Genomic DNA, 14049 nt, shown 5'->3' on the forward strand with positions numbered 1-14049 from the left:
TGTACAACAAAAAGTTGTGGGTTCAATTCCCAGTCAGGGCACATACCTAGGTTGCAGGTTTGATCCCCAGTTGGGGCACACATGACCTGATTGAGAAGTAACTGATCACTGTTTCTCTTTCATGCTGCTGTTTCTCTCTCCCTTCCTCTTTTTCTGAAACCAATAAAAATATATCCTCAGGTGAGGATTTTTTTTTTAAAGTCTCAAGGCCATTAAATATAAGGGAAAACTGAAGAACTATCAGTTTAGGGGAGGCTAAGGAAACATGAAAACTAAATGCAAAAACGGTATCCTGGATGAGATCATAAAGTAGAAAAAGGGCATTAGTGAGAAAACTTGTGAAAGTCTAAGGAACTCTCTAATGTAGTTAATGGTATTATATCAATGTTAATTCCCCAATTTTGATAACTGTAGTACAATTGTAGAAGATGTGAACTTCAGGGGACGTTAGGTTTACAGGAACTGTGCACTATTTATGCAACTTTTCTGTAAGTCTAAAATTAGTTAAAAATAAAACATTAAAAAAAAAGCAACAGAGCAGGAGCAGCTGCAGCTCCAGGTGGAGGAGACAGGAAACCAAAACAGAGCAGGAGCTGGGTGGGCACCATGGGTGGGATCACCAAGATCCAAGTTCTGCAGCAGCAGGCCGATGATGCAGAGCTGAGGGCCAAGCGCCTCCAGCTGGAGGTGGAGGGAGAAAGGCGGGCCCAGGGACAGGCTAAGGCTGAGATGGCCCCCTTGAAGCGTAGGATCGAGCTGGTTGAAGAGGAGGTGGACCACACTCAGGGCACCTGGCCACTACCCTGCAAAAGCTGTAGGAAGCTGAGAAAGCTGCCAATGAGAGCAAGAAAGCTATGAAGGTTATTGAAAACTGAGCTTTAAAAGATGAACATGAACTCCCAGAAATCCAACTCAAAGAAGCTAAGCACATTGCAGAACAGGCAGATAGGAAGTATGAAGAGGTGGCTCATAAGTTGGTCATTATTGAGGGAGACTTGGAACACACAGAGGAACAAGCTGAGCTGGCAGGGTCCGGTTGCAGAGATGGATGAGCAGATCAGACTGATCGAACGCCCAGAACCTACAGTACTGCTAAAGAAAAGTACTCTCAAAAAGAAGACAAATATGAGAAAGAGATCAAGATTCTTACTGATAAATCCAAGAAGGCAGAGACCCAAGCTGAGTTTGTGGAGAGATCATCAGCACCCAAGGTGGAAAAGACAATTAATGATTTGGAAGATAAACTGAAATGCACCAAAGCGAACACTTCTGTACAAAAGGATGCTGGGCCAAACTCTGCTTGATCTGAATGAGATGTGCAGCACCCCAGTCTCACCCAGCTGCTGCTCCATCCTCTGACCCTGACTCCGCCTGAGGCCAGCCTGCCAGAAGTTGACTTTTAAACTGAAGGCTGATCTTTAACTGAAAGGCTGCTTTCTCCTTTCATTTCATCCCTCACCCCAACCCCACCTAATGTCTTTTTTGCCAAACTGTATCTGCCTCTCCCCAGAGATTCTGGATGGACTGCAAGCTGAGCACCTCTGGAAACAACATTTAAAGGAATGTGAGCACATTGCAAAGTGTATTTAAAAGCATGTTGTGATGTACACATTTTGTAATTACGTGTTTCGTTATAGCAACCATTTTAAAAACATTTCAAATAATTCCACAGTTCTCAAGTAGCAGTCTAATCCCTTTCTCACTTTTAAAAGGTAACTTTTTACCTTAATCTGTACTGCCCTCTCCACAGAGGAGGGGAAAAGGTATGGGCCTACATTACTGAGAGCCAAACAGAACCCAGAGAAAGACTCCACTATGAGGAATCATTGCTTTGTACAGAATACCAGTGAAACCTGAAAGGTCATTCCAGGAGTTAGTCAAAAAACCGTGATGTTCTGGTGAAACCTCTCTGATACCAGGTCCTGACCCATCTCTGCCCCTCCCAATGGTTCACAAAATGGATTGTGTGCCCCTTATGTGGAAGCGATCAGTTATTTGCTCTCATGCCTCCTCAAAAGAAAATTATGTTTTTGCCACTGATTAAGCCATATGAAACTGATCTCATCACACTTTGCTGGGACTGAAGCTGCTGTCTCTAGAAGTGCCCTCTCATTGTGCTTTGTACCAGTTAATGCTGGAAAAATCCTGAATAGTTTATGCACAAAATTGTTTATAAATTTAGTATTATTTTGAAACTTTGCTTCTTTGGGGCTGGGGTGCACTGGCCACTCCATCTGGTTATGAAAGCCCTCTACAATCTGAGCTGGCAGTGTGCTGATCTTTAAAAGTTTCTTTCCCTACCCAGTAGCCCCTTTTTGGTGAGGTTCCTGTGAGTTCAATTAGGTGCGCATCCTGCAGTTTATTGGCTTAAAATGTACTCTGCTTTGGTGTAGTCTTTGAGGGCCAATTGGGAGAAAGAGAAACCAACAGTGCAACTACCAACTACTCTGATACTGAAAATTGACAAATGTCTTTATTTTTTTTATTTTTATTTTGGCAGGGCCTGGGAAGGCTTCTTCTTCTTCTTCTTCTTTTTTTTATTGTTGTTCAATTACAGTTGTGTGCCTTTTCTCCCCATCCCTCCACCCCACCCCATCCAAACCCCCCTCCCTCCCCCAGCTCCACCCTCCTCCTTGATTTTGTCCATGTGTCCTTTATAGTAGTTCCTGTAATCCCCTCTCCTCGCTGTCCCCTCCCCACTCCCCCCTGTCCATTGTTAGATTGTTCTTAACTTCAATGTCTCTGGTTATATTTTGTTTGCTTTTTTTTTTTCCTATTTATTATGTTCCAGTTAAAGGTATCAGTCCCTCAAAAACAACAACAACAAAAGAGGGAGAATTGTTACCATTAAAAGAAACTTAAGAGATAAATCAACCAAATGTATGGACTTTGGATACTGACTCAAATAAACCAAGTGTAAGAGGATGTTTCTGAGAAGGAAAAACTAATTATGAACTAGGTATTTGATGATAAAAAATCATTAACTGTGGTACTTCAATTATGTTTGAAAAAACATAATTTATATATTTAGGAATATATACTGAAGTATTTAGATATGAGAAGGAAATAAGTTATTACTATTCCTTCACATTTTTGTTCATTATTTTACTATTTGGGAGTATATATATGAAAAGCAATTCACTGCTAATCAACACTCACAAGTTTAGTATGCAAATGCAATTCTTTTGCTATAAAAATAAAATACCAAAGAATCCTAGTAATTAACAGTCAACATGTTTTAAGCTATTATCTTAAAGGCACTGTTCCAAACGCTTTACATGCATCATTTCTTTTATCCTCACAACCCCCTCATGATGCAGGTACTATTATTACCCCCATTTTATAAATGAGAAAACTGAAGCACTAAACAAGCTGGATGATGGTAACATTAAGTGATTCCACAGCCCCATAATAAAAATCTTACAGTGCACCAGTATGCAGTATACATAGTAACCAAAGGTCTAAAATACAAAACTTACTCTTCACGTAATTGCAATACATTGTAATCTGTTTTATTATCTTCTATATAGTTTGGTTTTTTTTTTAAATGTTGAATGCAACTACTAAATTGTTTCCATCAACTAAAACTAAATCACCACCAGGAGTTGAAAAACACTACACTAAGCCTCCCTGGGCATGGTAACATTTTTTTCCTTAATTTTTTAAATTAAATTGATTGGGATGACATTGGTTAATAAAATTATATAGGTTTCAACTGTACAAGTCTACAATCCATCATCCAAAGTCAAATCTCCAAGTGTACAATTCTATGGTACCACCCAAGGTCAAATCTTGTCACCACATATTTGACCCCCTTTACCCTTTACTGCTACCTCCCCTACCCTCCCCTTCCTTCTAGTAAATACCATACTGTTGCCTGTGTCTATAAGTTACTATTTTTCTTGTTTGTTCATTTGTTGCTTTCAGTTTTACATCCCACACACGAGTGACAGCATATGGTTCTTGACTTTTTCCGTCTGACTTATTTCACTAGCATATTTTCAAGATCCATCCATGCTGTCACAAATGGCAGTATTTCACCTTTTCTTGTGGCTGAGTAGTATTTCATTGTATCTATGTACATCCTGGTTAGCCAATCTACCCAGGGACACTTTTATTGTTTCCATGTCTTGGTCACCGAATAATAGGGCAATGAACACAGGGGTACCTATATCTACATGAATGTTTTCAAATTTTTCAGGTAGATACCCAAAAGAAGGGTTGCTGGGTCATACTGCAACTCTATTCTTAATTTTTTGAAGAATCTCCACACTGTTTCTCATTTTGACTGTACTAATTTAAATTCCCAATAGCAATGAATGAGGGCTCCTTTTTCTCCACAAGCTCTCCAACAGCTGTTATTTCTTGTCTTGCTGATAATGGCCATATTAACAAGTGTGAGGTGGCATCTCACCGTACTTTTGATTTGCATTTCCCTAACAGCTAGTGAAGTTGAGTATCTTTTCATGTATCTATTGGATACTTGTATGTCTTCTTGGGAGAGATGTCTATTCAGGTCCTCTGTCTATTTTTTATTTGGATTGTTTCCTCGTTTTTTTTTTCTTTTTCCTTTTGATGTTAACTTATATGAGTTCTTTATATATTTTAGACATTAACCCCTTGTGGGGGACGGTGTTTGCAAATATCTTCTCCCATTCCACTGGCTGCCTTTTTATTTTGTTGGTGGTTTCTTTTGTTTAGCAGAAGCTTTTTAGTTTTATATAGTCCCATTAATTTATCTTTGCTTTTACTAACACTCTTTATATCTCATAATACACACCCCAATAAAAATCTGAACTTCTAAACCATGACAATTTCAATTAAGTAACTCCACAATCAACAAAGTCATAAACAGAAAATACCTTTATTTGTGAATTGAAACTTATAAATCAATATAGTGCATAATTTTTAGTGACCGTAAATGAGCATCACAAGGTTCACATGGGTTTTATTTATAAAGTGTTTATTTAGATAATATTTAGATGTAGATCTTATTTTTTAAGTCAAATCTAACCTTATTGAAATATAGCTCACATACATTAAAAGGCAGGAAGAAACAAGTAGCATCACAACAATAGAGCTAGAAGGAGACTATCCAATAAATACTTTACTAAAAACAATATAACTTGTCAAGTGCTTCCTTCTCTATTCTCATAAAAACACTGAGTACTAGACATATAACTTAAGTGTTCAGTGATAAGAAAAGTTTAATCTCACACTTAACCAGATATGTTGGCCATTTTCATTAATAAAGTTTCACAACTCCACAACTAAAAGGAAAACCTTAAAAAAACATTTATGTGTTATATATATAATTACTATGGGAGTGATTTTTCTTAAAACACTGATAACTATCCTAATCATCATTCAAAAATAGGCTAAAATAGGCTCAAGTTCATATATTATTTTATTATACAAGCTACATTCACTGTAATGCAAAAGACTTTTTCCACATAAGCAAACAATATAAATCAACTTTTAAAGGTCACTGAGAATCCACATCCCTAAAGTAAGCTCTTTCCTGTCACTTCCTCTCTTATAAGAATATTCCTATGTCAGCCCTGCACACGATAGGACCCAACAACCTCCACTCCATCCATTACTTAGTAACAATACTAATGGTTTTCATCAAACCAAGGAAATATAAATGTGTCCTCTCAGTATTCAATTCAGGAAATCAAGTATCTGCAGTTTAATCCTATGTGACAATTTTAGAGTAAAAGATGATTAAAAATTTTCCAACCTTAATAATGTGTTCCAATTAGATACTTATTAATCAATGAATTCTAGCAAAACAAAATAAAACCTGATTAGTTCCTAAATTTAGAGAGATCTCAGAAGTTCTGTTCAGTCTTCAAAATGCAAACACAACAATCTGGAATTTTATTAGAATGTGATACATAAACACACACACGAAAGAGCCAATCTCACAGAATTCAAAAAGAGCCATCAGAATTTAAGGACAAAGATAAATTAAACAAACAAGATGAGCACAAACTCATTATGACCGAAGAAAAACAAATGTGAGCAAAATGCCACTTTTGCTGAACAACATGGGGAAAAGTTTTATTTTTAGTTACTCTAGTTTCCAGGGCTTCTCAGTGTGTTGGTGGAAACTTCCAAAGAGTAAGTTAAAACGTGGATACTCACAATTTTAAAAATGTTGACATAATTAGGTATATAAATCTTTTATGTATTAATCCTAAAAAAAATATTTATAGAGACAGACTAAGACTTTAAAAAGTACTACCTTCACCTCATAAAATCTATCTTAACAAAATTAGACTCTATATTTGTTACATACATCCTATGAAATCCTACAAAGTCATTAAGCATATTTAAAGATACAAAAAAAGTGGTATGCTTTCTAAAAGCAAATATGCAGTATGATCTTAATTTTGTAGAGAAAGAAAAATAATAAAAGGAACTGAAGAAAACACTAACTGTTTATTACTGGGTGAATAAGAGAATTTTTAATCTTTCTTTTCAAAATTTTCTACAATAAAAATACATTACTACTTTTAAAACCCAGAAACATTAATCAAATTCTAAATCGCATTTAATTAAAAACTTTGGGATTTAAACTAGGCAGTACAGATCACTGTCAATAAACCTACACATGCAGTCTTCATCAACCTCTATCAGTAATATGACTGGAAAATGAGTAAGAGCCGCACTTAAGAAATAAGCTCAAAGGTGGAAGTTTGAAAGAAAACAGAAAAAGTTGAAGCTGGAGTTCTAGTTATTAAAAATCAGGATTATCACCCTGGCTGGCATGGCTCAGGGGATTGAGCGCAGGCCTGCGAATCAGAGAGTCCCTGGTTCGATTCCCAGTCAGGGCACATGCCTGGGTTGCAGGCCAGGTCCCCAGTGGGGGGGCACTAGAGAAGAAACCACACGTTGATGTTTCTATCCCTCTCTACTTCCCTTCTCTCTCTAAAAATAAATAAAATCTTTAAAAAATAAAGTCAGGATTATCATCGGTCAACTACTTCATAGTAGCAAAGTATCAAATACAAAATTATTGAGAAACAGGGACCACAAGTCATCCCTATTCTGCGTCTTAAGTGGAGACTAGAAAAATTTTTTTCAAGAAAATTATCCCCCAAATATCCAAACCCACATTTCTTTGAGGACTCCCTCCGAAGGTTTCCGTCCCTAATTTACAAATCACCTCTCCAGCAGCAATTCAAATAAAGTTTTGAAAAAATGAAATAAGATAAAGTAATGCAATGCATTTTTAAAAATCAGCCACCATAATTGCCTAACCCTTTCCTCACATACATAAAGGAAGCCTCTGAGAGGCTGACTGCCATCTCCCACAGCCACTAAAACGTCTGAATTAATGAGGCTGCAAACAAAACGGCTTTCTTTCTCACCTCTGTTATTACTAGTATCTTACCTGTCCTGAAGGAACCCGGCCTGGCACACTGAACTGAAATTCCTGAACTGCGGGGCTCACGCCCTGTTCCTTTGTAGAAGCTCCCCAGCCCCCGCCCACGTCTGACAAACAGATAAAGAATGAAGGCAGGCATATACAGTAAAGAAAAGTGTAATTAAATACGGGTCTGTAAACACACAGTATTTTAAGAGTACGAGTTTGACATTTGACACCCTCTTATTTATCTATTGTGGAAATACGACAGCGCTGTACGCCGGGGTCTCCAAACCCCCCTCCTCGAACTGTTAGGAACCCAGCCGCTGGCGAAGCTCACCTGAGCTCAGCCTCCCGTCTCCCACACTCATTCATCCACAGCGGGCGAGCGAACGAATGTCACCTAAGTTGCGCCTCCTGTTGCGTCCCTCACCTTCCACAAAACCGGTCCCTGGTGCCAAAAAGGGTTGAGGACCCCTGCTCTATGATTTCAGGGAAAAAAGGCTGCTTTAAACCCCACCCCACCCTCCCGCAGCCTAAAGTTAATAATATTATTTTTGGGGCATCTTCCCATTCCCAGCAAGCAGCAAATGCAAAATGGCCCACAACTGTGATGTTTCCAGAATCTGGGTCTCCGCCACCTGTCGGGAGAGACTTCTGTCTCTTCTGCTTCTTCCACCGAGAGGACCTCGCACAGCCTGGGCCCCTCCCGCAAACTCCCACCTGCGGAAGCGGGAGCTAGGGCAACGGTGATCGGCTGGTCCCAGCCCAGCCCCTCCCAGCTCAGGAAAGTAGGTGTGGGCATTTTGTCAGCTTTCTGTTACTTTTCTCAACGACCTCTCAAGGCCCGAACTCCACCCCCGGGCCGGTGGCCCCGGATCCCATCCCCGAGCTGCGCGGCCCCGCTCACCGTCGGGAAGCTCCACGGTGCGAGCACGACGCAGAGAGCGGGTCAGGCGGTTCAGTTGCTCCATCGCTCTCTCCATCCTCGGCGGCCCCCGCCCCCGCCCCCGCGCCTCTCTAGCCGCGCTGGCGGCCTCTGCGCCGGGCGCCCTACATTCCGCCCAGACCCGTCCTGCGGTCGGAAGTGCCGGCTCGCCCCGGCCAGCGCCTGGGGCTGCGAGGACTGCCCACGGCCGGGTACCCTGTCTGGGTTTCGGTGATTGCCGGACCGACGACCGAGAGAACACCCACCACCTCCGCCCGTCGCTGCGCTCTTCCGGCGCCGCGGCTCTTTCCCCTCGGCCTTGCACGGCCTTCTGGGAATCGTAGTCCCGAGCCGGCCTACTCCAGCTGGGGACTCGGGCGGAGCCAGCCAGCTCTGCGCTGCTTTGTATTCCTCACTTTGGTAGTGCCCAAGCCCGGGTAGGGCAGTGTATGAAGAAAACAATGCCGAGTCTGGGCGTACCTCCAAGTTCCTGGGGAGACTTTTTGGGTGTCAACAGGCTCTCACTTTTGGTCTTCCAAAGTTGCACGGGAGCTGTTTCCTTGACCTTCAATTCTATCACTCTCCTGTATAGCAGATTGGGGATTTGCACAGTTCTTAAAAACCATCATCCCGGTTTGGGTACATTTGTTTTTCAGCTACATAAATTGTTGAAATATTATACTATTTTCATGTATCAAATTTAAAGAATAATAAAGTCAAACAAATACAAATGCAGAATACACATTTTTCTTCATTGCAAGTGACTTAACTGTAGTTTAATTATTTGTCTCTCCTGCTGGGTGACTTCATAAGGATAGGACCCCGCTCTGGCTTGTCTCGTGCCTTGTATTCCGGTGCTTACCACAGCACCCGACACAAAGTTGAAACTTTTGGGGATGAAAGATCTGGGTGATGAATATTTCAATTTACTTAGTACAATGCTGAAGCATCATGGTTATAACAGATCCCAATGGGAAATCCAAAGACTCTGACTTTTTAAGTTGCAAAAAACTTCAAAATTAAAACAAAATGTGAAAGAAAACAATGGTAAGGAAATCAGTGAGGGAGATCATATTTGTCACCTCTACACAAAAGTTGAGCTCAAGCCAATATAAAAACAGAAATTGGAACAGCTGACACATGAAAAAATTAATCTACACAGGTGAATATGAACCTGGCTAACCCACTGACAATGCGAAGATAAGGGGGGAATTTTCCCTTCGTGGATATAACCAATGACAAGATGATGCCAGAGTAAGAGGGAAACAAAGAATGTGGATTTTCACATCTTCTTCCTCAGAAAGGCAAAGTTATTCCTCCAATGAATGGGCACAGAGATGTTGATAATGTATATTGGCTAGTCCAGAAAGAAAGCTTGTCTCACCTGCCCATCCAGGAAATGTAGGGGCAGGTGGTGGCTGGCATGGGTTTCCCCTGTCCATGCCATCCTAAATCAGTTCCAGTCTGCAGCTATCAGTCACTTGTGCCAGAGTTGCAACAGGCTCAGGGTAGACATCCTAACCAGCAAGTTTAGGTGAGACCTAAACCAGTCTGGCAACAAGGTGGAGAGGCCAAAGCTTCCAAGGAATGCCAAATGCTATGGCCCAATGTGGGCCATGCACAACCCTTTGTCACCTACCTTCAACTGCAAATGTTCCAACCTTTCTTGGCTTCCCTATACCATTCAGAATGTCAAGCTCCCTACTGCTGGACAGAAGCTAGCACCTCAGTCCCTGTCATCACCACTACTCTATAAGCTGTTTTACTAAATAAATCATTTTCAATGTCCTGCGGATGCCAGGCCTAGAGCTTGTGTGCAGGAGTAGAAGTCCCCAGGAGCCTCCAAAGTGGGCATCACTCCCCACACTGTTCACCACAGGATCAGATGTTGGAAAAATGTTACAGAATGCTACTGTAGATTGTCTTTTTATAAATTCTGCAGCATGATGTCTCTCCACTTGCTCTGCTCCAAGGTGTATGAAGTTGGAGTACTACTATAAACTTTTCACCTACTGTCCAATAGAACGTTTCTATAATGGTGGAAATGTTCTATAATCTGCACTATCCAAAGTAGTTGCCACTAACCAAATTGGGTCACTGGGTACTTAAAATGTGGCTAACGCAATTGGAGTTCAAACGTGTATTTAAATGTAATTAATTTAAATTAAATAGCCCCATACACCTAGTGGCTCCCATCTTGGACAGGGCAGATTATCACATCAAGAAGAGAGAGGTCCAGGAAGACAACCAAAAAGTCAAATAGCTCTTCATAGGTTATTAGCTAAAGAATTCTGAAAGAATTGAAGATTTTCTCACTTGTCCTATGGAAGCCAACACCAAAAATATCAAATGGTGATTTAAAAGATCATTTTGGATCATAAGCCCCATCACAAAAGCATAGAATTTTTCACTTATAAGATTCCAGATTTTTCTTTGGCTCAGTTTTAACTTTCTTTTTTCTAATGTTATATTCCTTTTCTTCCCAGGAAATTGGTTTTATAGGAGATACCCTAACTTAAGTTTCTCCATGTAACAGAAGAAAACAAGCTCTGGCTGGAATAGTTCAGTGGGTTGGGTGTCGTCCTGCAGACCAAAAGGTTGCTGGTTCCATACCAGGTCAGGGCACATGCCTCGTCGTGGGCCTTGTCCCCACTGGGAGATTATAGAGGTAACCAATCAGCATTTCTCTTCCTCTCTTCATAAAAATAAATAAATAAATTCTTTAAAAACTAAAAGAAGAAAATAATCAATTCAACAAAAATGCAGGAAATGGGCAGAAAAATAAAAAGAGCAAAGACCAATCATTGTTTTCCTCCTAAGATCAGAAATAAGACAAGAATGATTTTTTCACTACTCTTCAACATTATACTAGAGATCCTAATTAGTGAAAATAGTACTGAAGTAATTTTATATCCACTTGGAAAGGAAAAATATAACAACTCCTATAACACATTCCACAGAAAATAATCAAGGAAGGATCGTAAATCTGAATGTAAGAGTAAAACTATAAAGCTTCTAGGAAAAAATACAGGAGACTACTTTAGTGACCTAGTGACCTGGGAGAAGGCAAAGACTTCTTACATAGGACTCAGAAAACAAAACAAAACAAAACGACTAAAAACAAAAGTTGATGTTAGTTTTAAATATTAAAAACTTATGCTTATCAAAAGCTACCATTTGGAAAATGAACAGGAAAATGAATAGGAAAATTCTCCATGGGAAAAATATTTGCAACACACCTATTTCATAAAGATTTTGTATATGAAAAACTCCTACCACTCAAAAGACAACTCAGTAAATTGAAGACGTTTGTGCTATAATACCCTTAGGAAACATGATATGTTACAAAGATATTCTATCTTCTCTTATGACAAAGAAAGTCAATAAGCATTTATTCCATGAAAGCAAGAGGCTTATTCTCTAAGACTAAGATGAAATAATATGGGATAGTGTGGAAAACGTTTTCCTTTCCAGACAACATATAAGCATAATATATGGGACAAAATTAATCCTGAGAAAATCTAACTGCAGTAAATATTTTTCTATTTTTCTTGAATCCTGAGATAAACACTACAAATACTGAAGACATACACATTAAAAATTCATATCTCTATTAATTCAAAGCACTATATATATCAATTCTCTTCCCTGCACATCAACCATGGGAAGTACATGCCAACTGCAGCTCTTCCTCATGGATATAAACTGCATGACACCAGAACTTTCTCAGGCATAGATTATTGCAAGCCTACATGAAATCCAGGATTAAAACGTATTAACTTTTGGGAGAGATGTAAATTATGGGATTCCCATAAATCATAAAAATTGTGAATGTGTAAAGTAGGAGCTTTTGGCTACAACTAAAATAATTCTGACATTTCAAACTTTCCTATACCTGTTGCAAAAAATGTTTATGGCTTATGCTAACATTGAAAGCAGTGCTATGTTTTCTAAAGTGAGGCCTTGGAATATAGAGACAGACGACATCAAAAATGAGATGCATACTGACAATTTTTTTAATTTTAAACTGTTAAAGCATTCACAGAAGTCTCTGACTTCCATAATAAATGAATGAAATCAGTGATTAGTCCTATGAAAGAGTTTCCTGAATTGTGTAATAAGTTTAATGACCTTAGTGATCACCTGAGAGAGCTGAAAGATCATGTTTCCACTCTAAAATAACGATGTTAAGGAAACTAGTATCATTGAACTTGTGTATATTTGAAACCATTTTTATTTGTATTGTTTTTTGCCCACTTCAGTAAAATTCTGTTTTTTAAAACATTCATCTTGAATTAGGTAAAAAATGTCAGTGAGTTCATTCTATCATCAATATCTCATTCCCAAATTCAATTCAAACAACTATTTACATGCAAGGAGCAAGGTGGAAGTACAATAAAGAATAAGATATTTTTATTCTCAAGGAGTTCAACTCCTGGAGAGAAAGTTAAGACATGTACAAACATGAAAGTAATACATAGAAAACTGTGGAGAGTCCTTCAAGTTATGCAAAAAAAACAACATGGGGATGGGAGGGAGAGAATCATCATGTCATTATGGGGGTGAGAAGAATCAAGGAAAATTTCATGCCTGAAAGGAGGTCAAGTTAACACAGGGTGAATAGAAACAAGCAAGACAATCTGATTAATAGAAAATAATAACAGTTGATGCCTGTTGAGCATTAATAGCTGATTCAACTGAGGCTTATGATTAATTGGATAATTAAGGCTAACTAACATGTGTTAGTCAGATTTCAGTTAGCCTTGAGTGCCATGCTTAGGAGCTTGAAGCCTGTTCCTCAAGCAGAGAGGAGCAACAAAATGAAATGGTAGTAGAAGAGAATGACAACAGCTGAATGAATTGGGAGGCCACTGCAATTATACAGGTGAGTGAAACAAGACACTATCAAGATGGGAGTGAAGAAAGAAAGATGGATGTGAGTACTGTGGATTGATAGGATGCAGAATCTAGATTTTAGATGGGTAAGGGTTAAAAATGACTCCGCAACTAGTGGTAGAGTAAGTTCTTGTGAGGGAGAAAAGCTTGTTCAAAAGTTTTTACACTTGTTAATAAATTTTCATGGAGGACGACAGTTATTTTAAATGCAAGTCATCCATTTCTTATAAAGCTAGGTCTGAGGCATTCAAATTTAGTGTTATGTACATTTGAGTCTGTCTCTCCTCCACTCTGATACAGTGGATTAATAAACACATATTATCATGTTTTCACTACTTATGTGCACATGCTGTGTCTCTAACTCCAAATCATCAGATTTACAGAGTCCGAAGAGTCTTATCAAGACTGAGTCTGGAATATGGGATGATCTTATGCTAAATACATTTAATAAACCCATCTGTCTTATGAGTATTGGTTTTCTATATCAATGTCAGTGTGGGCTAATTTACATAAAATCACTTGCAACCGCCTATGAATTGACTTGTTCACCTTAAGATAATTAGTGCAGCAAAAAAGGAAAAGGTCCAATCTCCCAAAGTAGAGTGGTGTAGGACCACACATTGAAGACATGCTGACACTGACACTAGAACATTGGGATTCATTCAGGGTATCTGGTTTCAAGTTTCCTTGTCTGCACACTGAGATTTATTAATCAGGACTTTTTCCATTGCAAGTGATAGAAATTTGACTTCAGCTAGCTTACATTAAATGTAGAATTTATTAATACAATAGGATGATTCATGGACCCCAAAGGAGAAGGCACCATTAGACTCTCTCTGGTTTCTGTCAG

General features: G+C 39.1%; 1 protein-coding gene and 1 pseudogene across 4 annotated transcripts in view; one reads left to right on the forward strand and one right to left on the reverse strand.

Moving 5' to 3' along the window:
- Positions 1 to 8593, reverse strand: part of HACE1 (HECT domain and ankyrin repeat containing E3 ubiquitin protein ligase 1) — a 90405-nt gene extending 81812 nt beyond the window's left edge. For 3 of the 4 annotated variants that reach the window (XM_024551769.3, XM_045188643.2, XM_045188640.2), the window contains exon 1: positions 8286 to 8593. In XM_024551769.3, the coding sequence (XP_024407537.1) occupies positions 8286 to 8361 (76 nt within the window). In that variant the 5' untranslated portion in view covers positions 8362 to 8593. Of the gene's footprint in view, positions 1 to 46; positions 220 to 8285 lie in introns of those variants that run through there. The other variant, XM_045188641.3, reaches the window with a different exon arrangement.
- On the forward strand, positions 607 to 1359 carry LOC112297177 (tropomyosin alpha-3 chain pseudogene; annotated as a pseudogene).
- Positions 8594 to 14049: the final 5456 nt, after the last annotated feature.

This window comes from Desmodus rotundus, chromosome 11 (genome assembly GCF_022682495.2).
Source record: "Desmodus rotundus isolate HL8 chromosome 11, HLdesRot8A.1, whole genome shotgun sequence".
NCBI classification, from domain to species: domain Eukaryota; kingdom Metazoa; phylum Chordata; class Mammalia; order Chiroptera; family Phyllostomidae; genus Desmodus; species Desmodus rotundus.